The sequence below is a fragment of the Tasmannia lanceolata genome, unplaced genomic scaffold (genome assembly GCF_043159265.1).
Source record: "Tasmannia lanceolata isolate RefF3 unplaced genomic scaffold, GAP_Taslan_0.1 ptg000015l, whole genome shotgun sequence".
Lineage (NCBI taxonomy): Eukaryota > Viridiplantae > Streptophyta > Magnoliopsida > Canellales > Winteraceae > Tasmannia > Tasmannia lanceolata.
The window spans coordinates 33660965-33678946 of record NW_027518692.1 but is presented as its reverse complement, the minus strand read 5'-3'; the positions used below and the strand labels follow the sequence as shown (position 1 = coordinate 33678946).

Below are 17982 nucleotides of genomic sequence, written 5' to 3'. Positions count from 1 at the left end.
AGTAGAATTTTCCAAAGTATAAAAGAAATTACGGTTGAAGGAGAAGTAAAATATGGCAGTTAAGTAGAGTTAGAAAGTATAATAAAAATAAAAATAACGCTAGAAGGAGGGCTTGAACCTCCGACCTTGTGGTTAACAGCCACACGCTCTAGCCAACTGAGCTATTCCAGCTTATTGTCTATTTTGGGAAGTAAGATTTAGTTTATTTATTTAAACATGTCTCTCTCTCTCTCTCTCTCTCTCTCTCTCACTCAGTTCTTTAAACTCGCTCTCTCTGCAAATCAGAACGTTTTTTTGTTTTGGTTGGATACAGATAATTTGATGGCAGGCCTAACGAGAGCTCACATCAACCCAATTCGTCTGCCTTATAACCTCCATCGCCCAAATCTCTCTCATTTAATCTCTCCTTGTTTAACCAAAAACCTGTATAAAATTCCTCTTGGAATAATGATAAGACCACACAAGCCTCTCATTTTAATGGCAGCCTCTGCGAAATCCCCAGACACTTCTACTCCTACTCGCATCGACAACACTCTCTACCCACCAAAGGTTCTGTTTTTCCCCTCTTTTTCCTCTAATGCCTTGTTTGGTTTGCAAGATGGAATTTTTTTTGTTTTTTCATGATTTAGAGGGGAATGATAGGATTATAGTTAATTCAGAGGGAATATCTGTTAGAATGTATTAGATACCGTTGGATGTGGTAGATTAGGAAGGCATTGTAGTTATGTAAATTATAGTAGTTAAGCACCTGTTTTTCATGTGTTTTACTTTTATGTAAACTACTTGTAATGGTGTCTATAAATATAATCCAAATACACCCAAGAATGTATTGGGTTTTTTTCCCTATTTTTGGATCATTGTAGTGCAAGAAAAGCATTTCTGATGGAATTTTTTTTTCATGATTTAAAGGGAAGAGGTATTCTAAACTGAAGAGCGCCCTTGCAGAAATGGGGTGAATAGGATTTGTTCAGCTTTATCATTTTTCACGTCTAAAAAAAGTAGGGGATTTTAGAAATATTTTTCATTTCCCAAATTTTCCAGAAAATTCCTGCAATCCAAACACGGCCTAAATGTCAGGTGCTTGATTGCTTGTAGAGGTGCTTAAGATCTGGAGAAATGCGGACGCTGTTTGCTTTGCGTAGATAGCACCGTGTGCTTGGACGAAGGCATTGATGAACTCGCGGAGTTTTGTGGAGCTGGAAAAGCCGTTGCAGAGTGGACTGCTAGGTTAACTCATGTCCTCTTTATGGTTGTTTCATTTTGGATTGTTACCTATTTCATGAATTCTCATTGTAGTTTTTCTCCATGTTGGGTTTGCCAGGGCGATGAGTGGATCTGTGCCTTTTGAGGATGCTCTCACTGCCAGGCTCTCTCTATTCAATCCTTCGCTTGCCCAACTCCATGATTTTCTTGACAAGAGACCCCCTAGGTGTTTCTGCTCTCCTCCTTGCAAAATAATTAGTTCATATCATAAACATTCAATTGAATGGCTCACACGTACTAGTCAATGATAAACTAAATGGCCTCTGTATCTCCTCCCTTACTTTTCCTTCTTTCTTCGAGTCTGCACATGCTTATAATGCGCCTGTACTGTATCTTCTTCAACAAATACTAGCTTTCGGACTAAGTTAATTTTCACCTAGCTTTTTAAGGTTAAGTACTAAGAGTTCTCTTGTATCAGTTGGACATCAGACTCCTAGCTAAGTGGAATTTTCATACGGGACTTGAGTCTATTTCAATGCTTTTTAAACTATTTCATGCAAATAAAATCACCTATTCCATGTACGGAGGTTCTTGTATCAGTTGTCCTTGGAGTCCTTAGCTAAGTTGAATTCTTAAACGAGACTTAGTCTGATTTTAATGTTTTCTATACTACTGCAAATAAAAGTTTCCGGTTCATGTAAACCTGTTGTTAGAATGGTGTAGATATAGTATTTTTTTTATTTATCCATTCTTCCCGTTTGAAGTTATGATGGATGTGTTCAATGATGACTTACTCACTGGCTCATATCTGATATGAACTTATTTTAGATTTCTGCTTTTCAATATGAAGGATTTCCCCATGCCTAGCTGAGTTGATCAAGAAGCTTAAGGCTAAGAACAGTGATGTATATCTGATTTCTGGAGGTTTTCATCAAATGATCAAAGTATGCTTCTGAACTTTTAATTGAGGTTCATCTTTTTTTTTTTTTTTAAATTTCTTTATAATCATTGGGCAGACTAGCTCTTCTATTAACATTTTTCATCTTTTCTGATAAAGTTGAGATTCATTGAAAAAAGGAAAATATAAGAGCAGCGTCTTCTCTAAGGGATGAAATGCAAGTGCAGAAGTAGGGCTGCCTACATTGGCACTGGCATCTAAACCAAAAAGATTTGGTTTTAGTCACATTTTAGGCACAAATTGGGCCAGGAGTCATGAAACACACCACCAAATCCTGTTGGTCTAGGTTACCCTGACTAGATCCATCAAAGTTTAGTTCAGTGATGCCATCCTGGGGAAGAATTCAAAAATATTATATCATCTTAGTAGTCCTTAGTCCTTATAAAGTTGCATCCAATCGGTTTTGAATTCACAGTTCTCAAAATCCAAAACAAACCGAACCCAAGTGAATAGCAGTTACCTTCACCCATTCTTCCTGCACAAACAAGGAGTATAATCAACCAAGGAGCTATTGTCACCAACTCCCAACTAATGAGGCCAACTGCACCAACCATATCAAACGACACCCCATAAAACATGTTTGAATTTTGTTTACATTAGATGCCCCTGAGAAAAATACCTAATAAAGTAACCATGGAAAGAGACTGAAAGCTGTCATTGCTATTCTCATTAGCATAGTTATCCAACACATAACTCAAACAGAACTTGTGTCTAGATAATAATTTATTATGTCAAAATGTTTCGCGCGTATCTAAAGATAGTACTCTATCCATTGAAAATAACAAGAGCGCTGTTTTTTCTCTAGACCTCAACTAGTGATCTTTATTTTCTACCGAAAAAAATAAAGGAGATCGATTTTTGCATTAGAGTTCAAAAGATACTCATTTTAAACCCTAACCTCATCAAACAGAAAATGTAATAATTTTAGATCTTGTTTGCTGTTGCAATGAACTCAGATGAATTCATTTCACATCACCATCCTATACATGGCTCTGTTAATCAGGAAATTGTAATTGCCCATATAGTGGACCTTATCATGGTTAGTCATGGTACACAAATCACACCGATGGATGATTATAACCAATTGGGTTGATGCCCTTCAATGGATGCTTAAAAACAAGGACAATCAAAGATTTCAATTCAATGGAAAAAAGTTCAGTAGTTAGATGGTCAGGATCATAAGTTGTGGGGCCCATACCGCTGCATGCGAAGTGATGATATTTGACTACCCGAACTCAGTTTACTGTGACTGACTAGAAATGACCTGTTTTCCTTCCTTTTTTCCCCTGAGAACGCTCGTGGTTGTTAATTTTTGCCAACAAACACAAAAGGAACAAGAAAACATAAGGGATTTTTCACAAGAAAAATGAGAAGTATGCATTGAAACTCAATGTCTGTCTCAAAGGAAGGCTGATAGGGGTGTACACCTCGAGATAGCATGGTTTTAAATTTCGACCGAAATCCGAAATTCCAACACCGAAATTGGGGTTTTCCGAAACGGTAGTTTATTTCGGTCCAAAATTCCAGAATTTCGGTCGAAATTTAAGTTAAAAAAACTATTTTTTATTATTAATTTAATATTTTACCGAAATTCACGAAATTTCACCCGAAATCTCGCATTAAAACTAATTTATTTAATTCAATGTTTTATTCAAACCTTTTAAATTCGAGTCCGAAATTTCAACCGAAATTACTTAAATTTCGGTAATTTCGGTCAAAATTTCGAGCGAAAATTAATACCATTTTCCGGGTCTAGTAAGTGATTTCGACCAAAATTTCAGAATTTCGGTCAAAATTTTGGTTTTTTGAGGGCCTGAAACTGGTACCGAAACCGAAATTTAAAACCCTTTGACTTTGAGGTAGTCCCAGTTATGGATCTTGAGCCTAAGACCTTAGCATGATGAAGACTGGAGGCTGTCATAAAGCTTAGTTAGAATGGATAATGTTGCAAGCACTATTAGGTACCTCCTTGGTTAAGTCCAAAGACCACCTAAGTTGTACATGAGCAAGCACTTGCATCATGGCTATGCATCTGACAGTTGATTACCGGGCTAGGGTGCTCCATTTGATGCACCATCCTATCAAATTCCTGAACCCAATACAGTCTTCCACATTGCTTTGATACTCATTACAGTAGCTAGTAGCTTGTGCCTATATATTGTCAATCAGTGTTGCTACACAGTGCCCAGCGGAGGTTCCTTTTTCATGGAAACCCCGCCATTCAGATATTTTTCCAATGATGGAAGTGCGATTATTTAATTTTGAAAGCTTTACATTTTAAATTAATTATTATTTATTTGAAAACTGCATTCTGTTTGAAAGCATTAACTATGGCAATTGTCATGAAGCCTGTTGCATTACAACTTGGAATTCCGCCTGAAAATATTTTTGCAAATCGACTACTATTCGGAACCTCTGGGGAGTTCCGTGGGTTTGACACCAACGAGCTTACTTCCAGGAGTGGCGGGAAAGCTACTGCTGTTCAAAATATAAGAAAGGTAATATCTTAAGATTTATTTATCGTGGTATCTGTCCACGGTATTTATTGTACATAGGATCACTCTTGGACATTCATGGTGTGAGTATATTGGATTTGTAGGGGCACGGATACAGGGCATTAGTCATGATTGGGGATGGTGCAACTGATCTTGAGGTAATGAAATTTGTTTGAAAACCATTACGTTATAATTCTCTATTGCTGCTATTAGCTAATAAAACTGGTATTGATACCCTGTATGCGCTTTTCGTTGAGATAGTTATCAATAATGAATTTCATATTCAGTTCATTGTATTTTATCATATGTAAAGATGTCCAATTGCCCATGTGACATGTATTAATCTTGACGTGGGTATCTTGGACAGTTGGACACAAGCAAGTGTTGGTATCAAACAAGAACACAGTGTTGGGCATGATAGCCCCGAAAATCTGACATTTTGATTCACGTGTATGATTACATACATAGATAAGTATTAGAAATATGCATGTATAATGCAGGTCAAAATCCAGCATATGTGACACACTACACATTGGGCGGTATGCCCCTTCTTTCAATTTATGTATAAGTATGTCATTCTATTCATGTACGAGTATTATTTCTGTAAGTTGTTATTTTGGAAAGACACACCCTTACGATCTTTTTCTTTTATTGAAATTCAGGCTCGGCAACCAGGCGGTGGCGACTTGTTTATTTGCTATGGGGGTGTTCAACTCCGAGAGGCTGTGGCTGCTAAAGCTGATTGGTTGGTTTTCCATTTCCAGGATCTGATAAATTCCTTGGAATAACTTGTGTTAATGGTTATTCCTTTCTCCCTCCTTTTGTTTTCTTTTGTTTGTTGCAGTGGGCTGCATGGAGGTCCAGCATTTTGTAATTGCATTGATTCCATCTTCTTAGGAAAATATGAAATTATTTTTTTGTGTTGAATAAAGGTAGATTTGATATTTTTTCAAGCTATGATTGTCCAATATCTGCGCTTTTTTGGCCTACGGCCCACTAGATCAATGGATCTCACTATATGACATGTTTATGATGGATACAAAATGAAATTGTTTTTATTGCTAGTATTTTCTTGGGGTGAACCCTAACTGAGTGTTGATGGATCAAGGGCCTAGGATCATCGGATCAAGGTGTTCTCCATGTCATTTGTTTTAATCAACAAATCTGATCACATTTTTTTGTGTATTTTAGGAAGAGCATTGAAATGACTTTCTTTTTAGAATGCCACCCCTGATTTTGGAGATATAAGAGGAACATAAAACAATTATCCTCAAAGATATTGTCTTTGAAGTACAAAACCAGCTTTCTTACCATGTAGTCTTGATGGTAAATCACTCACCATGGCACAAAGCATGCTCAATTGCCAACGTGGGTGTCAAACTTAGAGATGAACAAGCTTATTGATTCACTTAGACCTTCTTGATATAGTTATTGTGTTAAAGCTGCCGACCCTTATTTTATGTTATTATTTTCAGTTTGTTATTCCTTTTCTTTCTAGGTGATTGGCGATGGTTTTGTGCTGAAACATTGTCTACAACTGTATTCTGAAGATTGAGTGTTACACATTCAAGTTTATATGTTTATCTTGTAGAATGGATTTTCTTTTGTGTCATTATTATTCTAATCTTTTCAACTATAGTTTCTTTTTAATCTTTGTTCATATGATTCATGTTTGTTCTATTTTTTTTCCTTGTTTCTTTTTGTTTTCGGTGTACTGTTAGAAGAGAAGCATCTGAGGAATCTTTGAGTTCAAATAAAAATGGGGATATTTGATAAACTTGTCAGTTCAATGATGACCTAAATCTGCCCAAATTTGCATGCGGTTTGTTTTGTTAGAAACTAGACTTTAGGAGCTTCGATTGGGATACAAATTTCTCTAAATTTGGGTTAGAAATGACCAAGTTATGTCCGTTCAAAGATGACCCAAAAATCTAGATTTGATGTCTTTTTTTTTTGTAGGAAGATTTGATATCTTTAATAGAGAATTTTTTCTATGAATTTTTTTAGTGAGGTTTATTTTGTTAGAAGTGGAGTGGGTTACATTGCATTTCTGAATTACTCCATGAAAGCAATTGCAAATGGGATTTACTGTAACAAGAAACAGGGAAAAAGCTTACAGGATTTCAAGGATTCTAAGAAACTAAATCATCCTGATATTGTTTCAGAAGTTCTTCTTGGCAGTTGGTGCACCATGAGACTTCAAAAGAATGAGGGAATGTAGTGTGATTGTTTGAGTTCTTCTCTGAAGTTTTTGAACTGAGAATTCAAAGGAATGGGAGAATATAATGGGTGCAGAAAGGAGAATAACCCATGTTCCTCAAAGAGTTTGTACTTAAATTGCATAGAATACTTCCTCAATATAGATGCTCGCAGTAAATCAGTTGGTCTGTTGGGTGGGTTTTGAAGGAAGACTTCCTCAATATAATGCACATAATAACATGGAACAGCAGTTCATTTGTAGAGGGCATTTGTTTATTTTATAATCTCCTCTTTAGCCCATAAATTTTTACTCTAGGCATCCATCTCCAGGACAAAAATTGTTCCTGGGATAATGCCCTCAAAGGAGGCAAAATGAAGAGCTCTTGAGGTGATCCCTTTGGAGGAGACAATGCAAATAGTTCTTACAAAGTGTTTCAAAATGCTCATGCGGGCCAAAATGCCGCCGAAGCAAATCCTAGTCAACTCAGCACAATGGGTTGGGTACTATGTTGATGCGGCCATAACTTGGGAGAGTCAAAGGAGTTTGATTCACTTTGTAGGGCTAAACATGAACTTTGACAAGAAGACAAGGAGTCATAACTTGGGAGAGTCATAGGAGTTTTATTGACTTTGTAGGGCTAAACATGGACTTTGACAAGAAGACTGCCAAGGTAAAAGGGAGTCGACTGGGGGAGCCCTGATGATGCGGGTGCTGTTGAATGCACCTTGGAGTGGCTGGTGACTAGAAGGCTTGAGAGGCCCCTTTCACTTAAAGGTTCAGTGCTCCGACGTAAGGTTGGCCAATCAGAGTGAAAGTTCCATGAGGTAACCAAGGAGGAGCAGTTGACTGAGAGGTTTGCCCATTTTTAATTTGATTAGGAGGAAGCAATGCCGACACAACCCCAATGTGTGCTTGTATGTATAGTTCCAAAAGTCCTCCGCCTCATTGTGGACTCTCTCTCATCTCCCTTTCACCTTGGCCGCATTCTTGTCTGAGTCCGTGCTTTGCCCTACAAAGTCAATCAAAACTTGTTTGATTCTCCTGGGTAATGTTCTCGTCAGCCGAGTACTCTTCCGCATTAACCAAGCACTCAACTGTGTCGCATGGACTAGGATTTTCATTGGCTGCGTTTTGATCTGCATCCACATTTTTGAAACACTTCCTGCACTTGATATGGGCCTTGATAAGCATTTGGGGCAATCTTCCCTCCTTGGATAGTGACAGATGGAGCTTGGTTGATGTTATAGACGTCATATTTTTTACCCCTGCCTTTGATTGAGTCGAACTTTCGATTCTTCTGTGTGGGGGACAAATTACATCATCAATTCCTCTATCTATTTTACCCCGGTTTCAATTTTTCACCCTCCATTTATTTGAACCAAATGATAGAATTGAACAAATATCGGATAAGATTCTGATTTGATTCATGATTCTGGCAATCTAAATGCACCATTAATTCGTGTGCTTAGAAACCTGCTTATATGATAAGTCTATGGCCAGACCAACCCTAATGCATTCTGATTTGATTCATGATTCTGGCAATCTAAATGCACCATTAATTCGTGTGCTTAGAAACCTGCTTATATGATAAGTCTATGGCCAGACCAACCCTAATGCTCTGTTTGGTTGCCCATTTTGGGGGGATTGTAGGAGTTTCAAATGCTTGAGATCTTCCAAATATCTCTCAAAAGCATTTTTGGTTGTCATGTAGCCTTTGACCACTAGACAACTTCTAGACATCATTATTACTTTTTATCCTAGGTGGCGCCAACATGACGGAGGTGTTCTCTCTCCCCCCTAATATTCTCCCCAAATTGGGGAGAAGATCTAAAGAAGTTCTTCTCTCTCTCTCTCTCTCTCTCTCTCTCTCTCTCTCTCTCTCTCTCTCTCTCTCTCTCTCTCTCTCCATTTTGATAATGGCACCCCTACATCTTCCGCTAATCTTCTCGCGGATTGCCGCGCAACCAAACACACCGGTCAATCGCAGAAGGCATTTTGCAGATGGGCTGTTGCACATGAGAGCAGCCGCACACTCCCACAGGCTCATATTTTGTCCTATTCATTTAATTCATCCGTGGTGGTTGCTTTCACATGCAACAGCCCCTCCACGAAATGCCTTCTGAGATGGTCCCTAGAAAATCCCATTGCCTTAGTGGAACCTAACAAACCCCCCCCCCCCCTGATGCCACATGGCAGGAGAGGGTATTTTAGCCATTTTCATGGAGAAAAAAGCCAAAATGGAGGAGAAGATTGCAAATGTATTAAGTAAAAAAATAAAAATAAATTGCTAATGTGTTGGCTATTTGTTCGGTTTATCATATCACTATTCAAAGAGAAATGACGGGAACGGACCGGTTCGTTAACTGACAACCAAATTATGCAACATGTATAAAAAAATCACCTTTTTGCCAAGGGGTGCAACTCGGGTCAGGTTGGGTCGGACCCGACCCGACCTGAGGATCCCTTTTTTCCAACCCGAACCCCACCCAACCTAACCCAACCTAACCGGAGTATTTAAGCTTAGAAAAAAAAAATCATAAAAAATATCAGGGTTTCACTTGGATCGGGTTGCCCAAACCCTCAACCTGACCTGACCTGACCTGACCTGGCTTTTTCGGGTTGAACCCGACCCTAGTTGCACCCCTACTTTTTGGTGAGTTTTCCTCTTCCCCGGAGGGAAGTGATTATCGGTCTCCAGTGGTGTTGTGGCGGTAGCTGATTCGATTGGTTTTCTGCCGGGTCATAAAACCGGTTCCCTGACATAAACTCCATCATGGTGATTGCTTGTGGTTGGGCCCTCCCACTATGTCACGTAAACCCCATGAGATTTGATGTCACTTCAGTTGATTGCAAAGGACTTTACTATACTTCTATCCCCTTGTTTTGGTACCTTCCACCTCTCCTCATTGTCATGCGCAAAATCTAATATATCTCAAATAGTACGGTAGGACCCACTTCATAGGATGATCCAAACCGCTCATTTGTTGGGTCACATTGTCAATAGGCTGTACCTCATAAATGATTTCCATAAGATGATCCTAACCATTCTATCTCAATTTTGTTCATTAGTTCATTCCCATTGCATCTCTAAGCTTTACTGCTCAATTAAAGCACTCCCGGACTTGTTTGGGTTTGTAATCAAATTTGGATTTTTGGCTGCACCTAGACTGCAAATCTGTACACAAATTGCACCCGCATCCAATTAATAGGGGCGCAACTGACAACTCAGTTCAGGTTGGCCCAACCTGAGATAGCATTCCTTCAGTGCTAGCTCAACCCAACCCATCTATGGGTTGGGTTCGAGTTAACCTAGAGCCAAACAGAAAAATACAAAAAATGAATAAATCCATGACCCTAAGAAATCACGATAAAATTAGAGGACAGAGGTCGGGTGCAGGTTGGATTGAGTTGCCGAAGGCCTCAAACTAACCCAACCCAAAATTAAATTGGGTTGGCTTTTTCCAACCCAACTCGAGGAAGTGCACCCAACCCGAGCCAAAATCGGGTTGAGCCTGTCGGGTTTGGGTTGAGTTCCGACCCAAGCAGCACACCTACCAATTACTAGGCTGCACATAGAAACCGCCCCTTACTGGAGGGGTGGATGACACCAAAACAAAGGGGTGTTAAAAACATTTGCTTGTTCCTTTTTTTGTGTGGTGGTTATATAAACAGCAAAACCTTTCCCCCGGCCTTTTTATTCCACAAAGACCTTTTTTAACTCCACAAATTACTAGGGAACAGAAAGATCTACGTCACCCAAAAGTGAAAATGGCATGTTCTTCAAGGGAGAATTATTCCCTTCTCACAGACTCAGGGAGACCTGCATCTTTTAACCAAGAAGCCTTCATGATTTCATATAGAAACACTCTGATCATTTACTTTTTGAGGTATATTTGCTTGATTCTTCTCTCTTACATCCATTTAGAGCATTACCCAGACTAGATTTCTTATATTTACTGGAAAACTTTTGTTGGGCCATTTTATTTGATCTCTTTGTAGGGCTTCTGATATTACTTTGATAGGAGATGGTGAGATTTTATTGATGGGTATTTATTTTAAGGATTTTTTTTCTTGAAGGGGCTGATGGAATTTGATATTTCTGCAATTTGTTTGATGGAAATCGATTGATATTGATGTTATTTTTATTGGAGCTGTTGCAGAAATGCAATATAATTTTTTGGATTATGGGTTCTTGATTTCTCTCATTTTTGGAAGAAACCAATGAAAGACTAGGGTTTTGAATTTTACTTTGGCAGGGCGCGATTCTTGAAACAGTTGATGCATCTATTGTTTGTATGATAGGTTAGAGATTCGTGGCATTTCTGATGGATATTGATTGGGGGTTATGGTTTGGGATGTTGGGTTTCTTCAACTGATTGAGGACCATCAATTGACTTTGATGATTTTAGGATATGGGAGTTTATGAAATGGATGATAGATTGTTCAGAGGATAGGTTTGGTGATGTACACCAACTGAATTATTGTCAGTTTAATCTGTGCCTCAAAATCTGCTATTTGCTTGGTGAATTCAGATGCAGATTTGGGGTTGTGACTGAATTTTGTGTCATTAGACCTGATTTTTAGGCCCAGCATTTTGAATTCATTGATTTGTGGAAGATTACATATAATCTCTGTTCTTTGGTCTTTCATGAACTTGTGGGAGTTTCAATTTTTCAAAGCAGAAAGTACAGGGGTAAAAGAGTCACTAATTCAAATAGTTTTCTCATCAGTTCAAGGAGTATGATGCAGACTGGGAGCTATTATTTGATGATGCACCTATGTGATCAAGACTAATGGATGAGGTGTAATTTTCATATCAGAACAATATGTATTATTGGACTTCTGTTGGGTAGAAATTTCTTGAGCTAAATCCAATAAAAGAAGAAGAAAAATGTAATGGGAGAAATGCAAGTTACTTTAGATGCTGTTGGGAGGCCTATGCTTCAGGGATTCAAATTTTCAAGTATGAAGAGGAGAGGTCAAGGAAATCGTTCATGGATACAGATTGATCGAAATGGGAATTCAAGGATTCTAGTGCTTGATAAAGCCACTATAATGAGAAACTGCAACCTTCCCGCCAGAGATTTTCGGCTTTTAGATCCTTTGTTTGTGTATCCTTCTACGATATCAGGTCGGGAGAAGGCAATCATTGTCAATGTAGAACAACTTAGGTGCATAATTACGGCGGATGAGGTTATTCTAATGAATTCTTTGGACAGTTGTGTTATGCAGTACCAGTCAGAACTTTGCAAGCGCCTTGAGGCACAGAAAGATCAGAGTGGTAATGATGCATTGCACTAGTAGAATTCTCAAAAATACTTTTCTTCAAAATAAGCTTGTCAAAATGGAAATGTTCTACCATTCAAAAGAAAATGCAAATGTTCTTGTATTTTTTATTAAATATTTTGGACATGACTTGTATACTTGTTGTTTTTCCTAGGCAAAATAGATATCTCTTAAAGCTGTCAATTCTTTTGTTGGAAGTAAATTATAGATCAAATGCTTATAACATGTACTGATTCGAGTTCAGATAACTTGGCCTTCGAGTTCAGGGCACTGGAGCTGGCATTGGAATTAGCATGCACTTCTCTTGATGCTCAGGTATGTCTGAAACATATCAATTGTTTTTAAAACTTGTCCTGTTGGGGCTGTTTGGCACAGGGACGGCTTTCAATGGGTGGAACTCACCATTAAAAGCTAACCGTTATGGGGAGGGTGTCCAAGTCCTTATAAGCCCTTCTACATCCATTCACTTTTCCCATGTGGGATCTTGCTTTATCTTGGAACCCCCAACAATCTACCCCTCCACATGGAAGTAATGTGGGAACTACGAGATTTTCCCCACGTGATTTTCTCCGTCCTCGAGGGTACACCAGGGTAACCACGCCCCGGCTCTGTTGCTACTTTGTTGGGACCAGGGTAGAAGTCACCCTTAAAAGCTACAGCCTTTAAGGGGAGGTTGCCAAGTCCTTATAACCCCTTCCACATCCATTCAGTTTTCCGATGTGGGATCTTTGCTTTTGTATGGCACCCCCCAACACGGCTTTTGGTTGCAACCAGGCAACCCACGAAATTAGGGTCTTCGTCGTCAATACAATGATATCCAGTAGATAATCAACACCTCCTTTGTTCCCATTGATATACAGGAAATGTGGTGTATGCCATAATATAAAATACTCAAACTTGACTTGGATTCTTGAGCTACTCAGATGAGATTTTCATATTTTTGCATATTTTTCAAAGGATACTCTTGTAGCTTGTTAGACATAGTATGTTAGGCGGCCTACACATTTATCCGGGTATCATAGCTCTGGAAACACATCTTTATTGAGAAGTTGTCCTCAAATTTCATACACTACTTTTTTTATACCAGATTACCTACCTAGAAAAAAGTCTCGAGTGTATGAAATTTGAAGACAACTTCTTAATAAAGACGTGTTTCCAGAACTATGATAACCGGATACTTGTGCAGGCCTAACATACTATGTCTAACATGCTTTAATACCTCATACTCAAATATTCGGATACTTCATAGATATTTATGTTGGTCAAAATAATTTTAATGTTTGAAATATGTACAATCTCTTCGAAATAACTATTTCACTTTTGGTTTGTTAAGGTCACATATTTGCAATTATAGTTTTGAACTTATGTCTTGTAGATGCTTGTTAAAATTTTCCATTAGTTCTATCTTCAGAGTAAAATCTAGTTAAGATTTATGAGATTTCATTTATACTGTGCCCTGTGTCTAATCTCATGCTATGAGACACCTGTATTCATATCCATGAGATTTTATATGGTGCCCGAGCGTGAAGTCCAGAGTAGGCATTACCGCCCTTGATATTTGATCCATCAGCAGCCCACTTTTTAAGAGGCTGCTGTTGGATAAAATATCAAGGCCGGTACTGCCTACACTGGACTTCACACTCGGGCACCACATAATTTCTCCCGTATCCATATCTTAGAATTTGAAGAATGTCGATTCATATCTCTGTGCATGTATTCGTATTTGTATCCATATATGGGCCATTCAAAAAAAAAAAAATTGTATCCATATATGGTCATTATATTTTCTGAGTATAGAACTTAATCTCCTAGCTTTTCTTTACTTGGGTGAATCCAAGTTGACTTGCTGTACTTTTAAACATTTGTTTATTACGTTATTTAGCTCATATTGTTTAAAAACATCATACATGGTGTCTTAATATCCCTTATTTCATGCCTCCCCTTGCGAGTTTAACAGGTGACAGAACTTGAAATTGAGATATACCCTGTTATAGATGAACTAGCATCATCCATTAGTACTATTAACCTAGAGCGTGCGCGTAGATTCAAAACCCATCTCCTCGCCTTGACCCGCAGTGTTCAAAAGGTAAACAGAAACCCATCATCTTCCACGAGTCCATCACTTTTCTCTGCATAATAACTTGTACATTGACTTTCTAGGTCCGCGATGAAATAGAAAAGATCATGGATGATGATGGGGACATGGCCAAGATGTTTCTCACAAAGAAGAAAGAAAGAATGGAAGCTTATTTGCCGGCCAACCGATATTTAATGAGCAATATTTCTGCCGGCAATGCACTGTCAAAATCCGCACCGGTTTCACCTGCCGGTTCAAGCAGTGGATCTCATAAACTGGAGTCGCCGCCAAGCAGTGTTGTGAGCTCTAACAACGGTGAATGCATTGAAGAACTGGAGATGTTATTAGAGGCCTATTTTGTAGTTATTGACAACACTCTTGGAAAATTGCTATCAGTAAGGAATCAAATTCCATGTTTTAAGAGTCTTCTTTCTCCTCATTTTTTTCGTGGATCAGCATAAGTCATCTCTAAATCTCTGCTGGTGTTACAGCTCAAAGAATACGTCGACAACACTGAAGATTTCATCAACATTAAACTGGTAAGAATTGATCGGGGTATTGATTTGGACTGATAGGAGTATGAATTTCAGATTTTTCCTTAATAATTCCTATAAACACAGATATAATTATTCCAACTTTTGTTTTTTTTTCTGGCTTGAACAGGACAACGTTCAAAACCAGCTGATCCAATTCGAGTTGATGCTCACAGCAGCTACTTTTGTAGCTACAATTTTAGCAGTCGTGACGGGTATATTCGGTATGAACTTTACACCTCCATTTTTCGAGCAAGATTCAAACTTCAACTGGGTCCTTATCATCACTGGAATTTTCTGTGGGTTTCTGTTCCTATGGTTCTTGTTTTATTTCAAGTACAAGAGATTACTGTCCCTGTGAACATTTTCTCTAGGAAAATGAATGAACTTGTGCTGGTTGTAATTTAAGGAGTATTTGTAAATTTCTATTTTGTAATTAAGAAATAAAGTTGTATCCCTTTTGCAATAAAGCTGCTTGGCATTTCCATCCCGTTTGTCAAGGAAAAAGTTTTCTGGATCTACATTGAAGTCCCTATGAGCAAGAAAGCTAGAGAAACACATAAAATCTCTGATGGGTTAGAAAACATGGTAAGCAAATGATCCTAGCTATCAAAGATCAAAGATTTGCAATAGCCCAAGAATTACAACAATATTAGGATTGAAATGAACAAACTTTGACATCTTAAAAGGTGGATGATGGCTACTCCGCGGAGTAGAGCATAATGTGTTTCGTTGAGCAAAAGTCGGGATGGCTTAGGGGTTTTGCTTGGCATTTTAACCCTTGACTATTGGTTGAATAAAAGTCGGGATGGCTTATGCTCTGTATGGTTGCCGGGTTTTTTTTGTTCCTGGAAGTTATGTGGGAGAAAAAAATACCCTGGGAGATAGGTGGGAAAAAAAAAGTCCTAGAAGTATCCTGGTAAAATAAAAATCCCATGTTTGGTTATGTGGGAGAAAAAAATACCCTGGGAGATACGGTGGGAGAAAAAAAAAACCTTTGTTTGGTTGCTTAAACTGTTGGGTAGAAAAAAATTATTCTCAAGCTTATTTTTGGTTCCTGAGTTTATTTTTGTTCCTGGGGTTATCTTGGGATGGGATGAAAAGGCAATCATTACAAAAGTGGGATTAAAAAATTCACCCCACAAGTAATCATTACAAGAGTGGGATTAAAATAAACCTAGTGTTAAAAGGCAACCAAACATGGGATGAGACCAAAATTTAACTTACTCTCCCACAAAACTCCCAGGAACAAAAAAAACCTGGCAACCAAACAGAGCATTAGGGGTTTTGCTTGGCATTTGAATGTCACATCAACAAAACCCCATGTGGGACCCTCATAGACGGATCAATAGCATTTATCGTGACCATGATTGCCTGCTTTGTCTCACTCTTCTAGTAGAGGAAAGATAATCTGAGTATATTTTTATTATCCCTGTACCCTAAACTCACAGGGCTAAGCTCAGCTTGGAGCTTGGAGAATAGTGGCAGGAGTGATGATTCTTAACCTCCTACTCTCCTAGAGTAGTAATATGGGTGCCGTTATCAATATCAGACGGAGGGGACAAGGATGACACATCACCTGACATCCAATTATTAGCAGGAGACATCCCTAGGAGTTAATCGAGACCGTTGAACTTGTAGATTATAGTGAGGCGACCCCACATGGTCCTTGTAAATGGACGTACCAAGATCCAAGCCTACAAAGATCGAACGTTTAGATTTCCTAATTAGACTCCCAAATTAGGCTTGATATATCAAGGGCTAGGATCAGCCAACTAGGTTTTGGTCAATGGAAATGGGCCGGACTCTTGGTTTCATTAGATCAACGGATCCCATGCCGTCCACGTGCCACATGTGGGCCTAAAAAGTATCTGTTTTAAAAGAGCTTCTCAGCCATAGTCATTTTAGCAATTTTGCTTACTAAAATACCCATGCTCACATTCCCAAAAAGCAATGGCATTTTAGTCATTTGTGAGAAATTTTTAGTCGTACGATGGATTTAACCGTCCGACGAGTGATGACAAAAAAAGGGGGCGAGTATATCATTTCCTTTTTTTTTTCTTTTATTTAACACTTAATCACAAAATAATACCAAAAAAACAGAAAAAAGGAGAGGTATAATAGATGCAAGGGCCTTCTTTATTTCATCTGACGGTCTCAATCAGTCTCAGCGAGATTGGACGGACATGATCTTCAGAAGTTTGTATAAATACCGTCTCTTAAACCCTCTCCTCGACCAACAAACCTAATAAGGATTTTAGATCAGGCTCGTCCTCTTTCGCTCTCTAAAACCCTAATACATAAACAAAAACCTAATACATCCATTTCTAGGGTTTCTTGTTTGTGTAGTGGATGAGGGGCAGATTATGATGTATTAGGTTCTTGTTTATGTTTCAGATGAATGATTGCATGCTTAGTTGTCAAACTCTTACTATTCGTACGAGTCAACTCTCGAGTCGAGTCACTTGGGCTTTCGAGGTGAGTCGCCTCTGTTGAATACTCATCCCAGTCGTCTGGTGACTCGAACGAGTCACTGGGAGTCGACTCGAAAAAATAACTCTTACGTGTCGAGTCGTTCGGGCCTGGGCTTTTTTGTTTTTGATGGTTGAAAACTTGAAAGTTGTTACGTAGAACTTAATTATTTTAGTGCATGCAAGTTACACGTCTCTTTTCTTCTTTAGATTTTATGTTTTTTGGGTGATGATTCCTCGATTTTTCTTTTGATCATAGTTACACGTCTGTTGTTGCACTCCTGCGCATCTATAAAGGGGTAATGAACCAAACTGATGATACTTCTCTAATTTGATTTATTACTTTCCTCTAATGTTCATAGTCTGCTCTTTTTATAGATGACTTCAATTTTCTTTACTCTGCACATCTTCAACAGCATTAGGTCAGTTTCTTTCAACTGCTCACTGTATCTGTTATGTTCGATTGTCTGCAAATTGATTCTCATATCATACCAGCAAAGAAGAAAACATGTCGTGAGGCATCTTCTTCTGTGAAAAATGACTTCCCCAAAGATCATATGGAGCCTGATGCCCATGTTAGTGAATTGGCTTACTTCAATGCAAATGTTCCTTCCGCAGATAAGAGGAATAAAAAGTCGCCGGCAATGCCTTCTCACTGGAATTTCCAGTGGGCTTTGAAAGCAGAATGATAGCAAATTATCCACGTCTTCAATTAATTTCAAGCTTTTCTGTCGAGGACTTCTCCTTTGATGACTTAGT

At 38.5% G+C, this 17982-nt stretch overlaps 1 protein-coding gene, 1 non-coding gene and 1 pseudogene across 3 annotated transcripts; 2 read left to right on the top strand and 1 right to left on the bottom strand.

Moving 5' to 3' along the window:
• Positions 1–97: 97 nt before the first annotated feature.
• On the bottom strand, positions 98–171 carry TRNAN-GUU (transfer RNA asparagine (anticodon GUU)). Its single transcript has one exon. It is a non-coding gene; the product is annotated as a tRNA-Asn (tRNA).
• Positions 172–286: 115 nt separating this feature from the next.
• On the top strand, positions 287–5723 carry LOC143846779 (phosphoserine phosphatase, chloroplastic-like; annotated as a pseudogene). The gene is made up of 7 exons (XR_013234846.1): positions 287–549; positions 1098–1227; positions 1322–1429; positions 2054–2147; positions 4510–4659; positions 4761–4814; positions 5319–5723. The product of XR_013234846.1 is annotated as a phosphoserine phosphatase, chloroplastic-like (transcript).
• A 4837-nt stretch (positions 5724–10560) lies between these two features.
• MGT3 (magnesium transporter 3) lies at positions 10561–15239 on the top strand. Its single transcript, XM_077355240.1, has 6 exons — positions 10561–12137; positions 12387–12457; positions 14100–14228; positions 14303–14614; positions 14711–14758; positions 14883–15239. The coding sequence occupies exons 1-6, from the start codon at positions 11753–11755 to the stop codon at positions 15111–15113; spliced, it is 1176 nt and encodes a 391-aa protein (XP_077211355.1). The 5' UTR covers positions 10561–11752; the 3' UTR covers positions 15114–15239.
• Positions 15240–17982: the final 2743 nt, after the last annotated feature.